The 21,416-nt window shown below is 37.3% G+C and overlaps 1 protein-coding gene across 6 annotated transcripts in view; it reads left to right on the forward strand.

The window, feature by feature from the left end:
• CREBBP (CREB binding lysine acetyltransferase) overlaps positions 1 to 21,416 on the forward strand; it is a 95,115-nt gene that overhangs the window by 66,877 nt on the left and 6,822 nt on the right. For all 6 annotated transcript variants that reach the window (XM_084296339.1, XM_084296344.1, XM_084296340.1 and 3 more), the window contains 12 exons: positions 875 to 993; positions 1,129 to 1,368; positions 1,862 to 1,950; positions 7,467 to 7,547; positions 8,234 to 8,290; positions 10,169 to 10,246; positions 10,740 to 10,807; positions 14,534 to 14,684; positions 15,468 to 15,614; positions 16,044 to 16,157; positions 16,436 to 16,601; positions 17,820 to 17,987. In XM_084296339.1, the coding sequence (XP_084152465.1) occupies positions 875 to 993; positions 1,129 to 1,368; positions 1,862 to 1,950; positions 7,467 to 7,547; positions 8,234 to 8,290; positions 10,169 to 10,246; positions 10,740 to 10,807; positions 14,534 to 14,684; positions 15,468 to 15,614; positions 16,044 to 16,157; positions 16,436 to 16,601; positions 17,820 to 17,987 (1,478 nt within the window). The remainder of the gene's footprint in view (positions 1 to 874; positions 994 to 1,128; positions 1,369 to 1,861; positions 1,951 to 7,466; positions 7,548 to 8,233; positions 8,291 to 10,168; positions 10,247 to 10,739; positions 10,808 to 14,533; positions 14,685 to 15,467; positions 15,615 to 16,043; positions 16,158 to 16,435; positions 16,602 to 17,819; positions 17,988 to 21,416) is intronic.

Raw genomic sequence — 21,416 nt, forward strand, 5'->3', positions numbered from 1 at the left:
CTCCCAAAAAACTCGTATCTTACCAAAGCACCATCTGAGTGACAAAAGCAACAATCAGCCTTAAAGGGGTCTCTGTAGCCCCATTGATTTAAGTGCTTTCATGAGAACTCCTAATTGTTCCATTTTATTGGTATTGTTCTTGTTTCAACCAGGTAGATAAATATTAGATGCCAACCTGCTCTTCCTAGTTGACTTTTTTTTCTGAATAATAAGCATTCTTCCCTATTTAAATGCTCTGTTCCTAAGGAAATAAATGTAATTACGCTGTTGAGATGTTCAAAGAGCTCTCCAAGTTATCATTATTTTTCAGAAAATGCATTGCCTTTCTTGTCCTTGTCATCCACTATTGAAAGAAACATGGCTGTTGCCATGCCACTGTTGCCAAGTGGTTGTAATGATGCATATATATCTTGGAAGTATTAACACTTTCAAAATCAATTAAGGGTCCATCAGACCTGGATTGCTTGTATACTATGGCCAGAAAATTCCTGTGCCAGCTATCAAGACATCTGGTTACCTGCTGAAGAGCTGTCTCCTTGGCCCTGTCCACTAGGCTTCCTTTGCTAGAAAAATCTTGACGCAGGAATAGCAAAAGATGTCAGAAGGATAAATTTTGCATCCTCTTGAATATTGTATCGCTGAGGCTTGCAGTTGTTTTTATCCCCTTATGCTGAGAATATCGTCTAGTGTGATTTGAGTAAATGCAAAAGCTACTCAGTTTCTTGATTATAAGTTTTGCTTTTAATCACCTATGCAGATGGGAAAATCACTTATGAGATTTTTATGTTAACGTAGCTTATGTTTTGGGGTGGGGAGTCAAGTGGTTAGGATACCTGAAAGGAAACTTGCTAACCTTTCCAACTTCTCTTAACAGTTTTCAAACCTGAGGAGCTGCGCCAGGCTCTCATGCCTACCCTTGAAGCTTTGTACCGGCAGGACCCAGAGTCTCTACCTTTCAGACAGCCTGTGGATCCCCAGCTTTTAGGGATTCCGGTGAGTTGGCATTAAAACATATTAAATGTTCTAGTATTTTGTCTTTTCTCATATAAACGTTTTATCTTTTCTGTTCAACATAGTGTGAGCAATTGACATCTTAAAAATAAAGGATTTTTGTGTGTGTGTTTGAAGGACTACTTTGACATTGTGAAGAATCCTATGGACCTTTCAACCATTAAACGTAAATTAGATACTGGGCAGTACCAAGAACCGTGGCAGTATGTGGATGATGTTTGGCTAATGTTTAACAACGCCTGGCTTTACAATCGCAAGACTTCCAGGGTCTATAAGTTTTGCACTAAACTCGCGGAGGTGTTTGAACAAGAAATTGATCCTGTTATGCAATCACTTGGCTACTGTTGTGGGCGCAAGGTAAGTATTCCAGGGCTTTGGATGGAGTTGCATTTTTCCAAAGGGCTTTGCTTGATGGATCAGATAAAACATATGCTTTGTGTACTTTTTTAAAAAATTGAAATAAGGAAATAAAAGTGCTAGTAAAAATTCAGCTTTTTATTGGGACACTAAGAACTAAAAAAAAAAAAAAAAAAGTGGATAGCATCCTGCTTGCTATTATTCTATTATTGTATCTTTCTCCCTTGGAGAATACCTTTTTTGATCATAAGCAATATTAAAATGTTTTGCTTCTTATGTCCATTGCAATAAAATAGGTAACTAGAGGGGGGTCAGCTTTGTAGTTCATATAGTTACTGTAATTCCATTAAGAGAACTTTACTAGTATATTTACAATAGCTTAGAAAAGTGTTATAATGTATTACGATGTTTTTAAGCGTCGGGTATGCCTGATAGATACTTGATTAATACAAGTTTACATTTTAAAGTATCTTTTCTCCCCATTGTTTTGCAGTATGAGTTTTCTCCACAGACCTTGTGCTGCTATGGCAAGCAGTTGTGTACTATTCCTCGTGATGCTGCCTACTACAGTTACCAGAATAGGTAAGTCCTTGACTTTTTTTTTCTTCCCTTACTCAGGAAGCAAAATCCTCTGAGTTCTCTACACTTGTGGAGGAGGACTATTAACCTTTTCTTTCCTTCATCTGCTAAGTCAGGAAAAAGTTTCTTGTTTATCCTTGCATGCTGTCCTTTTGCAGGTGACCCTTTAGTTTCCTGTACTGCAGGTTGATACACGCAGCACTTAAGTGCTTGCTATTAGCTAGGCTGCACCACTGAAGTAGAAGTTCTCTGTGTTTTCCATAAAATCAGTAGCAGGCCTTACTAGAGGGAGAAGGACAGAACTGCAAAAAGGCACTGAGAGATGTATGTTGCTTTGTTCTGGGAGAACTATAAAAACATGCAGTTTTATTTCCAAATTACTGACAGAATTTACAAAGCAAACAGTATGGTAATAAATTTTAAGACTCACGTTCTGTCTTCCCAGTTAGTATTTAATTATTTTTAAACTAGCTTTGACTTAGCATTGGAAACTTCACAGATTCCATGAAAAGCTAGGAAAATAATACTCTATATTAGATTTTTATTAATACTAGGATTTGATGTTAGTATTATTATTAAACAACTGTTAGTATTTTAGTATTTTCCATTTAATGCTTAAATCAACAGTTCCATAATGGATAACAAAGCAAGCTTTGTTCTTGGGTTTGGTCTCTTAGGTTTCTTTTCCCTCCAAAAAAAAATTACAAAACATAAACAGGCTAAGAAACAAACTTCCTTTTCCCTGTTTAAAACAAAGTTATGAATTTCTTTTCAGAGGCCTGACAGTCTATCAGTCTTACAACTTCGAAGTGGCACAGCAGGCTGTCGTCTAACTGAGGTTGTAGAATGAATCTAGGCAGTCAGTGCTTGCATTTAGTATCTCTTAAAATGATCCCTACATCACAAAACACATTGTAAGGTGGTGCGAGGTTGTTGTGTACCACATAGCCAAAGCAGTTCGGATATGGGAGATGAAAACATGTTGGGTCAGAGGTGGCTTTTGTGAGGCAGATAGTATTGTTATGGAGGAATGTAAATTCACAGGCTCTCATAAGAGATTTTATACAGCTGCTGTGAACTCTGGAAAAAAGAAAAAAAAAGTCAGCCTGAAGAGAAATAAAGAAATAAAATGCATTTAAATGGATAGTACTTCAGTAGCCACTGTGATCCTTAAATACCAATTCTGTGTGGTAGAATTTCAAATACTTTTTATATTATGCATCCAGATAGTGCTGTATGTGAAAAGAATAGCAACTTCAAAAATAATTGAAGAAGGGGTCGTTTTTCTTTGTTATACCTCTCCTGTTTAAGTTATTAGGAAGTCATTTGGGTTGCTCAGTGAAAGGTTGCTAGCACGAAGTACAGGGTTGGTGGGGCAGTGGGTTCCTCTGGAATTGGTGGCATGCTATTTCAATTTCCTACCTGTAAAGTTCAGTCTAAAAAGGTAGTTACAAAAGGTGGAAAAGAGGCACTTGGAAAGGGAGGTGATCTGCCTCAGTGTCAATAGGCCAGTAACTGAACTGAAGTAGGCATAGATTTCTGTTCATCCAGGTACATTGAGAAAGGGTTGGGGGCTTTGGGATTATTTTTTTCTGATTTGGTTTTATTTTGCCTTTTTTTTTTTTTTTTTTTTTTTTTTTTTTTTGAGGTTTTTGTTTCAGGCCAGTTAAATCAAGACTGATGAATGTTGTTTTTTTTGTAGTGTTTGTTTTAACAAGATATTTCTGAAGATCAGTCATCACATTTTTAAGTGTACATTTAGCTTATCAGATCAGAGACCCCTCATTCAACAGCTGTATTGCTCTAAAAGAGTCAAATTAACTATTTCCTGTAACAACAATATTCAGATCTTAATTTTCTCTTAAAGTACTAAATCTGGGGGGAAAAAAAAAAAAAAAACAACTGTGGCTTCAGCTGATCTTTACTTGGTCAAATATTCTTGGCTGTTCTGTAATTGGGAGATGTCAACACTGGATTTACTTGAAGTCCAATGTATTTCATAAACAAATTACAACTAAGAGTGATTAGGCACCATTGAATAAATTAACTCGGGCACGGCAGTTCTGTGATTAAAAATTAATTATTTGGAATAGAACTATTTGGCTTCCGTACATTACAGAGAAGCTTAGGTTAAAATAAGTGTTCAGAAAATATGCTTTTTGTGTCAGTGTCCATTTGAAAAAAAAAAAAGTGATTGGTGTTCCACATCAGTACTAGCATCCAGTTACTAATTTAGAATTTCCTTCAAGTACATTTCAATTACAGTTGGAAATTCACGTGTTAATGTAGAAACTAAGTCTCTTCTGGACTTTGATATTGAACCATAATTTTACTCTTCTCTGATAAACAGGAATCAGTCACGTGAACAGTCTGCATTTGAAAAGCTTTTCATTTTTCATGTGTTGCAATAAGTACATCCCTCAGATTTTCTGACTGTTACAACTAAAGTATTGTATGTTTCCAAAAGTTTTTGTTGAATATTTGTAGTGGCATGCAAAAATCAATGAATTTCAAGCAGATCTCCATTTCTGAGGGTGCATGTTCATAATAACTTAGTTATTATTTCACCTTGGTTATTTTATGGACAGATGTTCATGATCTTCAGGTGATTCATTTCCACTGTATTTCAATTTCCATTTCTTCATTTTAATACCATATATGAAGGCTTGACTCTTGCTAGCGTTAGCCTTTGGTTCTGCAGCACATAAAAATCCTGTGCTCCACTTCCATCTGTGGATTGCTGGGGAACCGAAGCGCTGGTCTCCTGTGAGACCGAGCATCCCACAGCTGCAGCGTGAAGCAGGGGCGAGCAGTCGGGACCAGTGGAGCTAGTTAGATTTGTGTGGTGTGTCCTAAATCCAATATTGAAGGCAGCCTCGCTGCTCAGCTTCAGGGGAGCGCTTTGAAAGCCCATAAATGATTCTGAAAATGGATCAGAATGAACTATTTCTGGGATTGCTGAAATGTAACAGTATTTATAGAAGCCTTGATCAGGGATTTTTTTCTTTACTTACACCCCCTTTTGTTTGGGTCCTCATGCGTTTCAGTCCTTCCCAATTTGACTCCTAAAATAAGCAACCTTGTTAATAAGGAAATAATCAGTGGGAATTAGTGTTCGTGGGTTTGTTTCTTGTTTTTAAATTGAAGAAAATTTTAAAGAAGGGGATGATTTAAAAAGAAATGTGGACAATGTGTAAAAAATGATATAAACTCTCACCCTATTATGGCTCTAAAAAAAAAAATACTAGAAGATACTGTATTGTTTCAGAGTATGGGCTGAGGAGCAAGTGAAGTCAGTGTAAATGAGATGTGAAGTGTCACTACACACTCCCAAAAAGCTCTTCTGTAATATTGCTCTGTAATAGTCGTGAAATATTTATCGCTCCCAGTGATTACAAAATAATGGAATAAATCTTTTCTCCTGGCCTCATTCTGTTGCATTAGCAGCTCCAAAAGCCTTGGTTTTGCTTGAGAGGATGATGTGTTTAATCCTAGTTGAGCTGACCCAGAGAAGACAAGTCACTTGCAGTTTAAGTTGCGGTAGGCTGGCAAGCAGGGAGCAGACATCTTAGCTCACATGGTTGCTATCAAAGTTGCAGCTGCCCTGCTGGTAAGATTATTACACGGATATGTCAGTATGGGCTATATTAAGTAGAATAAAATACACCTTTTTCCTCTTTGTGTCGCTGCACGCCCAATCCCACAGCAGAAGCAGCATTCAGTGTGCTGCTGCATTTAAGTGGTTCTTGGCTAGCGGAGTCGCTCTTGAAGCCTGAGCCAGCTGGCAGAGTTTGTAGAAGTTTTAAGGCTCTTGTAAATTATGCTATGGTAACACAGACCTGGCTCCAGTTTGGGGAAGATGCAGATCACTCATAGGAGCTTCTTTCCTCGATTCTTCAGGCACTGCTGAAGGACCCAGTCCCACTTGCTTGCATTGTGTTTTACAAGCATCTAAAAAATGTCTGGTGGTGACCTCATGGCCAGTGCGTGTCGCAGGAAGAAATCCTGACCTGTAAATTTCAATAGAGGCCTATAAATGGCTTCTGTTGTCTGACGGTCTTGGAGATCTGTCACCTGGCTTCCAGTAGTTTAAGTGTCTGAGTATGTGTTTTAAGGGGCAAGCTGCCATATTAATCTCCATCCCTTAAGTTGTTGGTTCATTGTGACACTGAGTCGTGTTTGATGCCTTTTATACTTACCATTCTTACAGTTCTAGCGTTTGAGTACTAAAACTGCATCTACTGTGCTGCCATTGCTGCTTATACTCTCTCACTCCTGATCCTCCATAAAGCTCCTTTATTTTGATGATCCTTTGTGGCCTTCCTGCATTTTACAGCTGTGGCCTCTCTTTGTTACCTTTGTTCATGTGTGAATTCATATCCTTTCCAAACATTTAGCCTCTTGTTGTTTTTTTTTAATGACCCTGACAACTTTGGTTCCAGTTCATCTGAAATAAAACAAAACAAACAAACAATGCCAAAAAAAAAATCTGTGTAACTTAGATTTTTTTTCAAATGCAGATTGTATTTTTGTAGAGTTTCATTCCAATTTACTCAGCTCTGCTTGTTAAATTGCAATATTGGTTTTGCTGAGTATAACTTGGATTGGCAGTTGGTCTGGGGACCAGAAATTCTGTCTCGTATTCAATTTGTAAAGCTTAATTGCACATCTTTACCGTATTTGATAAATATATTGTATGTATGTACAATATTTAATGTTGTTCACATATATACATATATCGTATTTAAATAGATAAATGGCTGGAAACTCTGACCCATAATTGCATTTCTGTTAAATGTTTGTCTAGAGTATGGATTTGGTTTCATTTATATTAAATAATATAAGCTGAGCAATTGGTCACATTTAATCTTATAGTCAAATAACTTTTGATTTAATATTTTTATAGATTTTTTCAATACCAAGTGTTTCTGCTTTTATAATTTTTACTGACAACCAGTAAATGCTTTCAGCATATTCTCTAATTGCTTAAATCTGTAAAAGTGTGTTCTTAAAGCTCTTTGACAGGCTATTTTTTTTAACCAAAGGAAACTTGATCAGTCTAGAGCCTGGAATCAAAGAGCATTTTTTTCCTAAGTGATGCAAATCAAATCCAAATTCTTAAATTTGAAGTCTGTATCTACGTAGCGCTTGGTAGCTACTTCATTAATCCTCCCCAAATTTTGAATCTGACGCTCGACTATTTGTTAATAATGATGGCCGAAATGTATAAAATGAGACCGAATGCTAATCTGTGCTTTGCCTTGGCTTTCTGCTCTGTGTTGTCTTGGTGTTTGCGTCTTACCTCTTACGTCTGTGCTGTTTGTTCCCTTCCCTGTTCTCTAATCCTGCCCTTCCCTCCCCTCTGTTCCTTCTCATTGTCCACACTGACCCATCAATCAACCAACAACGCCCCCCCTTTCGTCGTGGTGATCTGCCCTGCTCTGGTTGGTGGCTCCGTGCTTGGGTGGCTGTATATTGTGCTGGACCAGTTCACCCAAATATGGCCTTCTTGCTGACAGGTATCACTTCTGTGAGAAGTGTTTCACTGAAATCCAGGGGGAGAATGTCACCCTGGGTGATGACCCTTCCCAGCCTCAAACGTAAGTCGGTTCCTTTCTCTTTCACGTTTCGTTTTTAGAAGGAGGGGGGGCAACGTGTAGTCCTGATACAAACGTGTGGTGTCGATGGGGAAATGCTGGCTTTCTTACTAAAGAGAGATTTTTGCAGTAACAAATAACAGTTGTTACTGCGCAAAGTCTGTGCGGCAGTGTCTGCTCACACTGCTCAGTGAAATAACGTGGTCGGGAGGGGGGAGAAGGAAGCTGTGTCAATAAATGTCACTAATCCCTTATCTTTTCAAATGAAAGACTTCTGCTAATCCTGATGTCTCGCCTTTTGAAGCACAGCTTTTGTTTATGAAACCAATGGCTTGTCTTTAACCTGGCCAGAGAATAAGATGCCCTAAGATTTATGAGGAACACAAGCTGCTTTGGAAGGTGGCTGCTTTACTGACAATAGCTTCCCTTGTTCTTTGTGATTTAAAATTTATGTATATACTTGGCTATTTATTATTTTGTTTTTAATTTACCACAGAAAATGAAATTGGAAAAATATTTTCTGTAGCTTAAAATAAAACGAACTGAAGTACTTTCTCAGAATAGAAAATACTGATGTGCGTTCTTCAGATTTGGTTTGCTTATTTGCTGCAGTTCAGAATAGCATGATTATGTCTCAGCCTCTAATGTAAAGGTACTACTGAGTTTTCATGTTAACTCTTTGTCTCTAGAACCATCTCTAAAGATCAGTTTGAGAAGAAGAAAAATGACACACTAGATCCTGAGCCGTAAGTAACCATACCATTCTCTTTAAGATTGTCTCATGACTTTCACTTGTTCTTTAGCCAGCACTTCAGAAATTAGCAAATAAAGTCTTCCCATTTCCTTCATTTCTGCCTAAACACAGTAAAATCTTTCTCTAGAGTTCATAGCACAACATGCAAACTTGATGTCCACTATTGATAACCAGGACAAAAACGTGAGCCCCTTTTAATGGCTGTTTCTGTTTCACTGAAATAAAAGCCTAGTTATGTTCTTCCCCTGAATATTTGAGTACCTACGAATACTCAAAGGGAAGGGGAATTAGAAATAAAGAGTGTCTAGCTGAAGATTTACTTCTTAAATTTGAACTTCTTTAATGGCTGCTGCTGCTGAAAGGGAGCTCATGTTCAATGCTGTGTGGTTCTGCCCCGCTGCTTTGTACCACTCTGGTTCACTTAGGTGAGCTAATTCCGGCTGTTCGGTGCCTGTCACACAGTGGAAAACTAACCCAGGACCAGGAAAAAAAAAACTGGGTGGGAGAAATTCCATTCCTGCTGGTGTAGTGATCTGAACTGGCTCAGTAAAGGTGCAGAAAGCACCAAAACTGCATCGCTGTGGGTGGGACAGAAGAGCAAAATCTCTTTTGGTGGTGACCTGCTGCCTTGTAACCCCCTCACGTAACTTGTTGCTCCTATAAGCCAGTTACACGATACGCTGAATGCTGAGGAACAGGATGCAGATAATGCAGGACCTTGCTAAATTAAATACGGGAGACACCTTGAAAAAATTTAAGATTTCTTGCTTAGCACAAAAAAAAAAAAAAAAGTTGGCAGGTGTTTTAAGTAATTTTCAAATAAAGCCAAGAGTATAAAAGAATAATTTCTAAGGTGTGTTCAGCAAGGTACTGCACAACCTACTTAAAAATGGCCCTCCATTGTACCAAGCATTTCACGCAGTGTTTCAGCCACAGGCACAGTGGGTGTTCACTGGGAATTCAGCATTTTTCTCATCCAATTCAGCTAGACTTCTAAAAACATGTTTTTCTCTTCACCTGCGTGCTCAGCCACTGAAAGACATCCTCCTTTCTTGAGTCTGTTACCTGTGGGAAGTTCAGTGAAAGTCATGTGGGATATTTCTGTAGTAGCATTGTGGTATTCTTCCTGTTGTCCTTAACTAGCGTCTGCAAGACTTGATCTTACTGGATCTTACTGCTGTTCTGTTCTCTGGCAGTTTGACGTGTAACACATTTTAATCCCTTTTCTCATCTTCGCAGATGCTAGATAGAGCTCCTTTGCCAGCCTTTTAAAGATGGACTGCTGAGCTAGACCATTGCATTTGATTCCATAAACAGAGTTGCAGTCTTAAAAGATAATCTTATTTTTGACATATGTTTAAAAAAAAAAAAAAAAAAAAGTGTTGCAGACCTGTGCAGGCGAAGACAAGTTAATACATGTTTTCTTGGCACATTAATTCACGAATGACTAGTTTTTACATTTACAGTAAGTTGAGCAACCATTTAGTCAGCTTGTGGTTGTTGCAACAATTGAAAATTAAATCTGTGAAGGTATTGTTAAGCAGAATTCTGTGGAGCTGGGAAAACTCACAACTCCACTTAGAAATGATTCAGGAAGTTTTGCACAAAAACAAATTTCACATTTATAAGTAATAAATTTAGTACATGTTACAGGTCTTTATGTAAAGATAGATAGATAGGTAGATGTATGTCCTATTTGCACATGAGATAATTAGATGTATATCTGAAGCTGTACAATGAGCATTGTTTTTAACAGGTGTATAAATTGGATCTGCCAAAGTTGATTCAGTTCCTAGCAGAGGGTTAGACAATTTTGGAAAATTACCTGACTAATAACAAAACTGATTGGCTGTTATTTTTTTCTTCTCAGGTTTGTTGACTGCAAAGAGTGTGGTCGGAAGATGCACCAGATTTGTGTATTACATTATGATATTATTTGGCCTTCAGGGTAAGATGTTTGTTAGCTTTTTAACCCTTGTGTAATAAGAGAGATGTTGTTCATATAATTAAGATTTTCTGCATTTGCTTTTTAATATGCATTAGAATCTTTTAGTAGTTTAGCACAGATGGACAAAGGCATTTCTAAATATATTTTTTGCATTTATGGTCTCTTTCACTATATTCAGGTGAAAACATGAAACAAACTTGTTCATATACTCAGATTTCTGTGGTTTCTTTCTAAAAATTAAACAATGGAAGCTGATTGGAAGTAGGTATGTGTACTAAAAAACAAATGCAGTTCTATCTGCTTAGCAGAACTCAACCAGACTCAACCAGTTCAGAAGGGCTTTAAGTCCCTCAAAAATGGAAAGATGTAAACTGTTCAAATCCAGAGAAAAATATGTTGTACTTAGTTAATATTATGCGTTCAAACCTTGACCTTAAGGTAGCCAGTATCAAGGCTTTATTTATAAGTTTTTGCTGCTTCTTTTCCTCTGTAGGTTTGTTTGTGACAATTGTCTGAAGAAAACTGGTAGAACACGTAAAGAAAACAAATTCAGTGCTAAAAGTAAGTTTGATGTTTCCATTTGTGTGTTCAATTTTTATTTTCTCCCTCACATCACTGATATCTTCTTCTGCAGTTTTTTTAATGTTAGCTTTGTGACTGAGACTTTCTGTTGTCATGGTAGACAGTATAAGAACAATTGCAAAATGGGGAGTAGTGTCACCCAAGGCTTCAGTAGCTGTTTGTATTTTATAGACCTACTCTTCACGAGTTCAGTCAGCTTTAATGCTGCCTGATGTCTTTAGCATCTATGTACCTATTTTCCCTGAGACTTAAAAAAAAAAAAAAAAAAAAAAAAAGGAAATGAATGGAAAGGAAAAAGGCAATGAAAGGAACAGAAGAAACATAAGACTGCATGTACACGTTTCCATGTGGCGTTGAAACTGAAGTAAATTAGTGTCACATCTAGACCCTTCAAAAACTATGTAGTATAACAAGATGCACTGCATTTCAGGTGTGCTGTGGTGGTGCCAAACACTAATGTCGTTTTAGAGTTTTTCTTGCTTCTAGAGTGGACTACGGTATAAGAACTTTCAGATGGAATAAGTAGGCAATAGCATCCTATGTGTAGGCTTGGAAGTAACTGTTGTTGTAACCTTGTTGAAATGTTCACTGAAGTGTGCCAAAAACTTCTAGGATCAAGTAGTCTCCATCTCCTTAATAATCCCCATACAGGCGTTCTTTGTACACAGCTAACATCAGAGAGAATAATCGGAGAACCTTTATGCACTGCAGAGGACAAAAGCCAGGGGAAAAAAAAAAGCAGAGATGCTATTATGGGAAATGTAGTGTCAACAGCATAGAGTAGAAAAATAGTTTAGAATCAAAGTGATTCAGATGTACTTTGAAGAAATCCAAACAAACTTCAATGGCTAGAACATGCAGGTGTACTTGATTTCTCCCTTGTTCTTCGATCCTTTGAAATTCTGGGCACTACCTTGTCATAGTACGTTTGTAAACCTGAATCTTCCAAATTTTAATAAAGGAGTGGTTTTACATTAAAGATTTTTGTGTGATCATATATAGTTGACTGCATTTCCAGCATAGTAAGAGATTTCGAGTGGGATAACTGGGAGGCATTGGTTTCCCTTTCCTTCTCCTTGCTCGTTGCCTATCCTGTTTTCTTTTTCCCATTATGATTTGAGTCCTGCTGCCAGATTTGAGTCCAGAGCCCACTGGTGAGGTCAGCTCTTGAGATCAGACTTGTTTAACAGTGCTGTAATAGAAACACAAGAACTGGGAAGGAAAGCTGCTTCTTGTTGTCAAAACCTTGGTCTTACTATGGACATAAAAACAGATATGAGTGGTGAATGTTTAAGACATTAACATGTTTCCTTTCCCCTCCTCTCACTCCCCATAATAACCCTGAGTTATCATTAGTATTTCTACACTCTCTCAAACGTGGCATATGATCAAGAAAGCACATCCCTCAGCTGAAAGCTATTGCTCAGCTGTTCTGGTAACATTCATAATGTATATTAAGTAAACCCAGTTATCTTAGCCACATTGCAAGTAAATTGCATAAAGCTGACTGATAGCAGACTAAATACAACCTGTAAACGAGTGTACAGCTGGGGTATGCTGTGAAATTCTTATCTGTTGAAGAATCTTTCTTACTAAGAAAACATATAAATATTGTTTGACTAGTAGCTAATGCAGAAAATGTTTCAAAGCCTAAAGATATCCTGACAAATAAGTCACCCAAAGAAGCATCCTGACAAAAAATGACAGTAAGCCAGAAGTCTGACTTTATTCCTGTCTGTCCGTTACTCATCCAGTAACCAACATTTGCCATTGCTACTACAACAAAACTTCTGTACTTAGGCTGCCTGAAAACCTTACTATGTTGTTATCGGTTTGGATACCATTCTTCAAATTTGAACTACAGATTTGATAGTCATAGAATCATGGAATATCCCGAGAAGGGACCCATAAGGATCATCGAGTCCATCCATTCAGTCTGAGTCCTGAGCTTTTATTGGAAGTACATGCGTTAGATGTGTCCAAGAAACAAAATACAGTTGCTTTTTAAAAGAATTTGAAAGTTCTAATATATCATAATATGTGGATTTTAGATCCATTCCTTACAGTGCATGTAGCCTTAATGCTCCTTTTTTGTCTATCTTATTTGGCCCTTTTTCTTAATTTTTTGAGTCATTTTGCACTGCAGCATAAGGAAGAAGCAGATATCCTTTGGTTGCTTAGCATTAGAAAGATGGTAAAATGAAAATACACTAAGACTGTAGATTTAACTAAAAGAGCTTTCTAAAAATGTACCAACTCATTAGCAGAAATTGAGCTGTTTCTATTTTTTCTAGTTTGTCTTAAAAGAAATCAACAAAACTAAATGATTTCTTCAGAAAATATCTGAAAATTCTTTAAAATCAACCACCTTCTGTTATATATGGAAATCCCAATATCTTTAGCTGGTACTGTGTTGGAATATGTAAAGCAAATAAGTACCTTTATCCTTTAACCTTCTTTCAAATTATTTTATTGATTGCCATCAGTGTTGTGTTGCTGATGTTATAACCAAAGAATCTCACTGGACCAAGGGGAAAGACTAAAAGATGTAAAATAAGATTGTGTTTGACAATTTGTATAAACTGATCGTAAAATAAGCATTTAAGAATGTAGAAAGTAAGATCTTCCTTTGAGTATATGTGGCTCCATTCCCAGTGTCGGTGCCTAAAATAATTTTTATCAAAGATTTTTTACTGCAGCATTCTATATGCAAGCTCAGTAGTCAGGAAGAAGCAACAGCCTTGTGTCTGTAGCTAGATAATAACTGAAAAACGAAGCAACAGAGAACTGAAAATTAAATGCATGTTAGTAAAACGAACATCTGTAGATTGAAACATCGTTTTAGCCAAAGGTAGTTGGTGGGCCATAGAAAGTAGAAATATTAATGGTAAAATAAATACAGTAGGATAAGAAAAGTGGTTATTAATATTCAAGTCAAAGTGGTGTGCTACTTTTGTTTTCTTAATTTAAATCAATCTTCATCTTAATTTCTGTAATTTGTTGTGGATTTATTTGAAAACTATCACGTTCTGTAGTAGTACGAGAGCAGCTATGCACACAAAAGCTAATTGTAAATGTAAAGACTTAGAGAAGGGATCTGGACAATATGGGGACTTGAACTTTTAAAGACCTCTATCACTGTGCAAGAACTATTTAAGCTTTATGTGCAGATTACTGTAACTGTTCCATCTAAAAGCTCTCCTGAAAAGAAAAGAAAAAGCAATGAAATCTCCATTGAAGTCAAAAGGCTTTTCATTTCTGTTGATTTGCTTTGCTTGAAAAGGTGTGGCATTGAGCCAGATCTATAAAGTGATGTAATCTCTGTCAAACAGCCAAATTGTGTTTTTGTTAGGAGAAAACATTTGCAGTGTTCATAAAATAAGCCTGCAAATTTAAAAATGCTACGTAAAGCCTTCTTTGTTAGTTCACTTACTAAGTAATTTTTCCACTGTAGTGGTTTTAGTTTCCACTTAACGGTATGAATGCTTATGCTCTGGTTAAAAACATGCATTGATTTGCTGTTTTAATTTTGGCTGTAAAAAGAAAAAAAATCTTAATTTTCATGTGAAGGTAAAACAAAGGAAGAAAGCATAGTTATGCGGAGAAGTGAGCTGAGAAACTGTACAAACATAACTGACCCTGAAATGAAGTGGTTTCACCGGTATCAAAAACGTGTGTTCTCATGTTCTCCCCCTTCAATTCCAGGGCTACAGACTACTCGTTTAGGAAATCATTTGGAAGATAGAGTAAACAAGTTTTTGCGACGACAGAATCATCCTGAAGCTGGAGAGGTCTTTGTCCGAGTGGTAGCAAGTTCAGATAAGACAGTAGAGGTTAAACCAGGAATGAAATCCAGGTTAGTAATATTAATCGCAATAAACACAATGTTAATATTTTATTATGATGCCTTCCTGCACACATGCTGCAAAACTGTGCCAATTTACACCTGAATCCTGTTGCAGAAATGTGAAACTTAGGCATGAATAAGCAGGTTACGAAAGGTAAGAAAAAGTAGTATGTAGCAAGTGAACTTGGAGGAGGTTGACAGCTTTATTTGGGCTGTTTGGTGGGCATGTGGAGGGACACTCTTTGGTTTTGGTTGTAATACTCTGACTTTTTATTACTAAATCTAGAGGGAGAGTCTGACCATGCTTTGGTTAACATTGAATACGTAGTTTACTCTGGAACATTTGCTGAGATTGTTACTTACTGTTCCGTCAATTTGTTGTGTTTTATAAATACTTTAGCTTTCAAAAGTTATTATTTAATCTACTTAATGGTAAATGAAAAACTTTAAATTTTTATCAAGCATTTGGGATTTAATTCATAAAGGTAATGTTGACATCACATCATCGTAGCGCATCAGGTTTTTTACTCTGCAGTATGTTTAAAGGCTGGTGGTTTCTAAGGATGTTCTCGTATTCAGTACTTGCCTATTCAGTCATATGTTAACTATATGAACACTGTTTTCCCCTGAGTTGTGCAGTGACAGGCTCTGTTTTAATACAGCTGTGATCTGACCCTAGTTTAACTTCTGCATAAGTATTTCTAACAAGTTAAAAGGAAGTTAAAGAGTTTTTTACTACTGGTTTTGTGACTGTCTTTTTTTCTGTTTCCTTCCTGTCACTCTTTTCTCCAGATTTGTGGATTCTGGTGAGATGTCAGAATCCTTCCCTTACCGTACCAAAGCTCTATTTGCATTTGAGGAGATTGACGGAGTAGATGTGTGCTTCTTTGGCATGCATGTACAGGAGTATGGCTCAGATTGTCCCCCTCCAAATACAAGGTAATCTTGCATTTCTATACCAGTGGTTCATGCACAGAGAACATCTTGCTCCGTTCACTGGGAGATTACTTTCAACTACAGAAGAGTGGGAGATGTATTTCAATTCTGTGGATGAAATAAGTCCTACAGTGTAACTGCAAATGACTTTGAAAGGGACAACTTAACAAAAATGTTATGATTTTTGTATTTTCTTGCTGTATTAAAATATTCTTGATGTATATTCTTGCTGTATTAAAATGTTACCCATCTTTTCATTCTGAGGGCTGTTTAAACCTTCTTAAGATGCTTAAATATTCATTAGAATAATATACAATCATCTTTTTTGTTCAGTATGGCTGTGTATATACCTTCTGTAAAAGTCAGTTCTCGGTAGAAAAAAATGAAGTTCATCTGTACATCATTTTTTTCATTCTTCTCTCATTATTATAGACGTGTGTACATATCGTATCTAGATAGTATTCATTTCTTCCGCCCCCGTTGTCTCCGAACTGCAGTTTATCATGAAATCCTCATTGGATATTTGGAGTACGTGAAGAAACTGGGGTAAGTGAAATCTTTTGTTAAGAAATGTTTTTTTTCTTAGCATTTTGTTTATTCAGGATGCCAAATAGCCTTGCACTTGGGGTAGTCTCTCTTTACTTCTACCCTTTCTGAGGTCTGTGGAACGCGTTCCTTTTCTGCAGTGGGGAGAGTTTGGATTTTGTCAATAAGGTTGTTTTTCTGTCATTAGGATTTTTTCTTTCATTTTGTCTGGCTGAGTTAATTTAAAGATGGTAATCAATATCATTAAGGTTCTTTCTTTATGTGTATGTAAATTGCAGGTATGTGACAGGACACATCTGGGCCTGTCCTCCAAGTGAAGGAGATGACTACATTTTTCATTGCCATCCACCTGATCAGAAAATACCCAAACCCAAACGCTTACAAGAATGGTATAAGAAGATGCTGGACAAGGCATTTGCTGAGAGAATCATTCATGACTACAAGGTTTGCTACTGTTTATTTGCTGCATTATTTTGATGGGCTTTTTATTTGTATCTTCTTAAAAGCTTTCGAGCAACAGTGTTATCTGGGAAATTGGGGGCAGCGTAGTCCTTTTGCATTTCTTCTCAATGTTTTTTTTGGGAAAAAATCATTTGGCAAAGCTGTGCATCACTGAAGGTCGTGGGCTGTCTCTATTTGCTTTCTTCAGTGAGTTTGTGAATTGTACAGCTCATGTTCTTCAGTCGACTCTGTAAGAAATACTGCAGGCATTCCTAAAGTGGACCCATGGCATTCCTACTCAGGTGCTTAAGGGAGAGAGGAATGAGAAAAAGCAAGTGGACTTTCCTGTACTGTACTGACTGGTAAAAAGGACAGGGTCATCAGTATTAGTTTGTGCTGAGGGAGGGTAGAAGCTATTTGTGGTGATTCTGGAGGATCAGGTGAAATATGGGACCTCACTAGTATGAAATAAAAAAAAAAATAAAAAAAAAATAAAAAGCTTATAGAAATGGCTTTTTCACTTGAAGAAAAAGGATGGTTTTTGTCATCACATGTGTACCCAAAGCAGTAAGTTAAAGAGTGGAAAAGGTAGCATTTGCCACTCCCTACACATGCTAAAATTTACATGTGCTTCTTAATGGTAGTGACAGTGCACGAAAAATAATTGATGTTTTGATTGTAAATGACAGTTACTAAATGTGTGGAACAGAACAGCATAGATCAAACCTTGTCATCTGATGTGGAGTAGTAAAGAGCTAGAATGTCTCTTTCTTTGCCAATAAGCTGGTCTTGATAGGAACCCTGCAGCAGGTTCCCAGATGAAGAGCTCACAGACTTTCAGATTTGTCAGGGAAAGGGTTAGATGAGACACGCTTGCTGTTGATTCTGCTCTTGTTCAGAAACCGTGTAGGAAAAGCTCAGTGGTGGGGCTTGATTTTTAATTGGTGTACTTAGCAGGGAGGGCTTGGTTACCCTTTCCAGGATTATCCCTGTCTGTACCGTCACGCACCTGTTGCGTGATGGAGGTTCAGGAGAGCCTCAGCAGCTTTCTTTCAAAGCTGAAGCAGGGAGTGAGCTGTTAGCACTACTGTCAGACCAGATCTTTGTGCTGTTCTCAGAAAAGAAGGCCTGCAAGGATTGGGCCATGGATTGCCTCTCTGGTTCTCCCATCGCTCTCAGTGGTCTTCATTTATTTGTTCTTGGTATTGTGTCACTTAACAGGACATCTTCAAACAAGCGACTGAGGACAGGCTGACAAGTGCCAAGGAGCTGCCGTACTTTGAAGGTGATTTCTGGCCCAATGTGCTGGAGGAAAGCATTAAAGAGTTGGAGCAGGAGGAGGAGGAAAGGAAGAAGGAAGAAAGCACTGCAGCTAGTGAAACAACAGAGGTGAGTTAACTTTACGTGTTGTATGTGCTTCTGGATCACAAAGCTGACAGTTAACACTTCGGTAAATTAGAGTTCACAGTCTAACTAGGAAAAAGGTCATTCACATCAGATTTTAAATCAGGGGTTCCCTTTATCTGCATTTCTGGTTTTCTTCTCAGGTAAGAAATATTCTGTTGGCTTGTTACTTCATTAACAGAATTAGAAGTCAGTTATGTAGTTCAGCATTTCTGTTCTCTGGGAAATGTGTTAAGCTACTTTTGGATTGCATCGTGATTGCTGTGTTGGCTTGCAGTCATTCAGTGGAGCTTCTAGTTCACACCTTTGCAAAGGTGTTTGTGTTTTGAAAGATGCTGTATTTTTCAGAGATGAATTAAATTTTGCCTTTATTTAATGAAAGATACTGGAAGTCACTTGCAATTAATGCTTCTGAATTTCAGTTCCCAACTGCTACAAACTTTACACTGGTGCGAAATTTTGATCCTGATGGTGGTGTTCCTTCACCAGCACTCTTTTTGTGTGAATAATTTATTAAAAAAAATAAAAAAACACATCCCAGCCAGAATTTCATTATTTATATTTGTCTGGTTTGTACCTGTAACTAAATGGTTGTAGTGCTTTTATACTGTCCTTTTCCCTTGTGATTTACAGCAAGATATTTTGAAAATAAATATGGTAAGAAAATATGAAGTCAGGATCAAGGTGGAACCAGAAGCTTTAACTAGGGAGAAACTGCATTCAGCTTAGATGCTGTGGCAATTTGCGTACAGTACATATCACGTGTGATTGATGTGGAGCAATTTCATTTATGTCAGAAAGTTCCATCTATTAAACCTTACCGGCTCCCTCAAAGCTAATATAGTTTGCTGCTATTTTTATGGAACTGTAAAGTTAATGGCTTTCACCTTTTTCATTCTGAATGTAATTTTAAAATTTGAAATATTTCAACAAACATAGCAGCATAAAAGTATCTGAAAGGTAAGGCTTGAAATTTATGTTGCAGTATTCTTTTGTTAACAGTATCACTTTCAATAAATCATAGCCTGCCCTTGTAGCCTGCCATTCTGAAAATGCCAGGGCAAACATGGGCATCCAAGAGGGGGAAAAAAAGGTGCTTTAAAATCCCCAAAACGGCTGTTAAACTCATGAGTTTACTTAAAGTGAGAAGAGACAGCCATGACTTAAAATCCATATATTCCACTCTAATGCCATTGTTGTTGCTTGGAGTGTGGTGGGAACAAAATCTGCATCCACCTTGCTCAAGATGTTAACCAGAATTGCAATAAAAGGGAAGCAGTGTGGTCTTTGCCCCTTGGCTCGGGAAAATGAGTAAAATGAAAGCGTGAGGACTTGTCCAGTGCAGTCATTTTGTGAACTTGCATCATTTTGTGGAGGAAAGTATGCCCAGGAATGGGGGATCTCCACATGTAGAAACAATTGATGAATCATAGTAGTTTGCCTTGTACTGCAGTTGTACAGAACCTGTTTATGACAAGAACTTCACAAAAACACAAACTTCATGTACGTGGAGAGAAAGCTAAAGTGTAGCTGAACAGTAGAGAGTGCCCCAGCTCTGCAGGTGTCCTGAAAACATGGATAAGTCAGCTGTGTTACTGCTGTCCTGTCTGAAGTGGTGTTCTGGGGAACAAAATGCAGGATCAGAACAAAATAGGAATAGCAAAAGTAACGTTAGGGGTCAGAGATAACGGTACCATCCTGCATTTTCCTACTGTTACTACCATAGAACTCGTTTTCTCCTCTTCGTCTACAAACTTCCTAAAGAAGCTGGCTACAGATTAAAGGGATGCAAACATTTCTACTGCAGTCCAGAGATGGTCATGTAGTATGAAATTCGGTCCTTAACAGTACTGGGACAATGAGAAAAGACCTTGAGGATGTGGTTTACTGATTTTTAGGAGGAATAGGAGGAAGCTTCTAGGATGTTGAAGCTCACCCTAGGAAGGAGGAGAATTTGTTTGAAAGTGTGCCACATGTATCTGTTATAAGAGATTTTAAAGAGGTGGTAAATATTCAGGAGTTCGTGAAAAAGGTTCTGAAGAGACAAGGTTCAGTGAGTAACCATGCCATTGGCGTCTCTGGCAAACCTGACAATCTGTTAAATGGTATCAAAATGAAAGAGTACAAAACCAATCTTCTTAAAACATTTGGAATAGTTTTGTGTGATTGACCATGTATAAATTAAAGATGTAGTAGAAAGGAAACGGAATTACGCTGTCAGCTAGGTTTCAATCTGTTTTTTCCTTTGGTGTTCAAATTTTAAAACCTGTGTAGGTCCTCCAGAATGAACAGGCAAAGGGGAAGACGTGCCATAATGCCATTCGGGGCGGTAGAAAACTTTGGGAGAGGAAGTCATAGGAACACACTGAATTCAATTCCAAATACCTGCAAATCACTTAGAGCTCAGTCTGGCTTGCCCTTAGCATAGTTTTAATTTCCAAACAGGTTTGGTCAAAAAGTCAGTAAGATTAGTTACTGAATAAAACAAGGTTCAACAGGGAATTCCCATCTAAGCCTAATGAACAAAATGAAAGATGGCAATGAGACATATGGTCTACACATAGAACTGCTTCTTCACTTGGAGTATTTTTGTTTTGTTTGAACAAATGTGCTTGCAAATAAAACCTGTTTGCCTGTACTGAAAGAAACTTTGTTGTATGTATATGTATCAGAGGATTTCAGTAGCTTATTTTTTGCATTCTGCAGACCAACACTGTAGTAGTCAGGGGAATTTTATTGGGTGGTGTGCTCCCTGTTGGGAATTCGTGTTTTGGAGGTTTTTGTTGTTTGATTGCTTTTTTTTTTTTTTTTTTTTTTTTTTAGGAACATTAGAAATGTAAAACTGTTTCTGTTTCCTCAGGTCATCTAAATAGCATCATTTTTATTTTTTTTACTCAGCATTCAGAATATGTTCACTGTGGTCTATGTTGTAATCATACACAAGTGAAGGCTTTGAAAGCTTGATATTGTTTGGAGTTACAGATGCAGTAGCAAGTCTTCAGGATTGGAAAAAACGTGTTTTGTTAGTTTCAAATCCTACGTGTCTTTATCTATGCATTAGCCTTAGATTTGTTGATTAATTAATTAGAACTTGAGCAAGTGTGTGAAGTCCTAAATGCACAACAAAGCAAAATCTACTCTTGTAGAATTTTTTTTAAGTCCATTTTATTTGTAACTCATTTGATTATCAAATGTCTTCAGGATTTTGAAAAACAAGCAATGGGAGCTGAAGTATGATGTTTGAGAAGGAAAAAAATAAACTGAAAACTATTTAATGTATATGCATAGTTGAGGAAAAAATGGACTATTTTTAAACAACATTTGAAACTTCTTGCTTGCTGGTTTGACTTTTTATTTTTCCTGGAGGATAGGATATATTTAACACAGTATGCTTGATTTGCAGGCATTGGAACA

This window comes from Netta rufina, assembly GCF_964035555.1.
Source record: "Netta rufina genome assembly, chromosome: 15".
Taxonomy (NCBI): domain Eukaryota; kingdom Metazoa; phylum Chordata; class Aves; order Anseriformes; family Anatidae; genus Netta; species Netta rufina.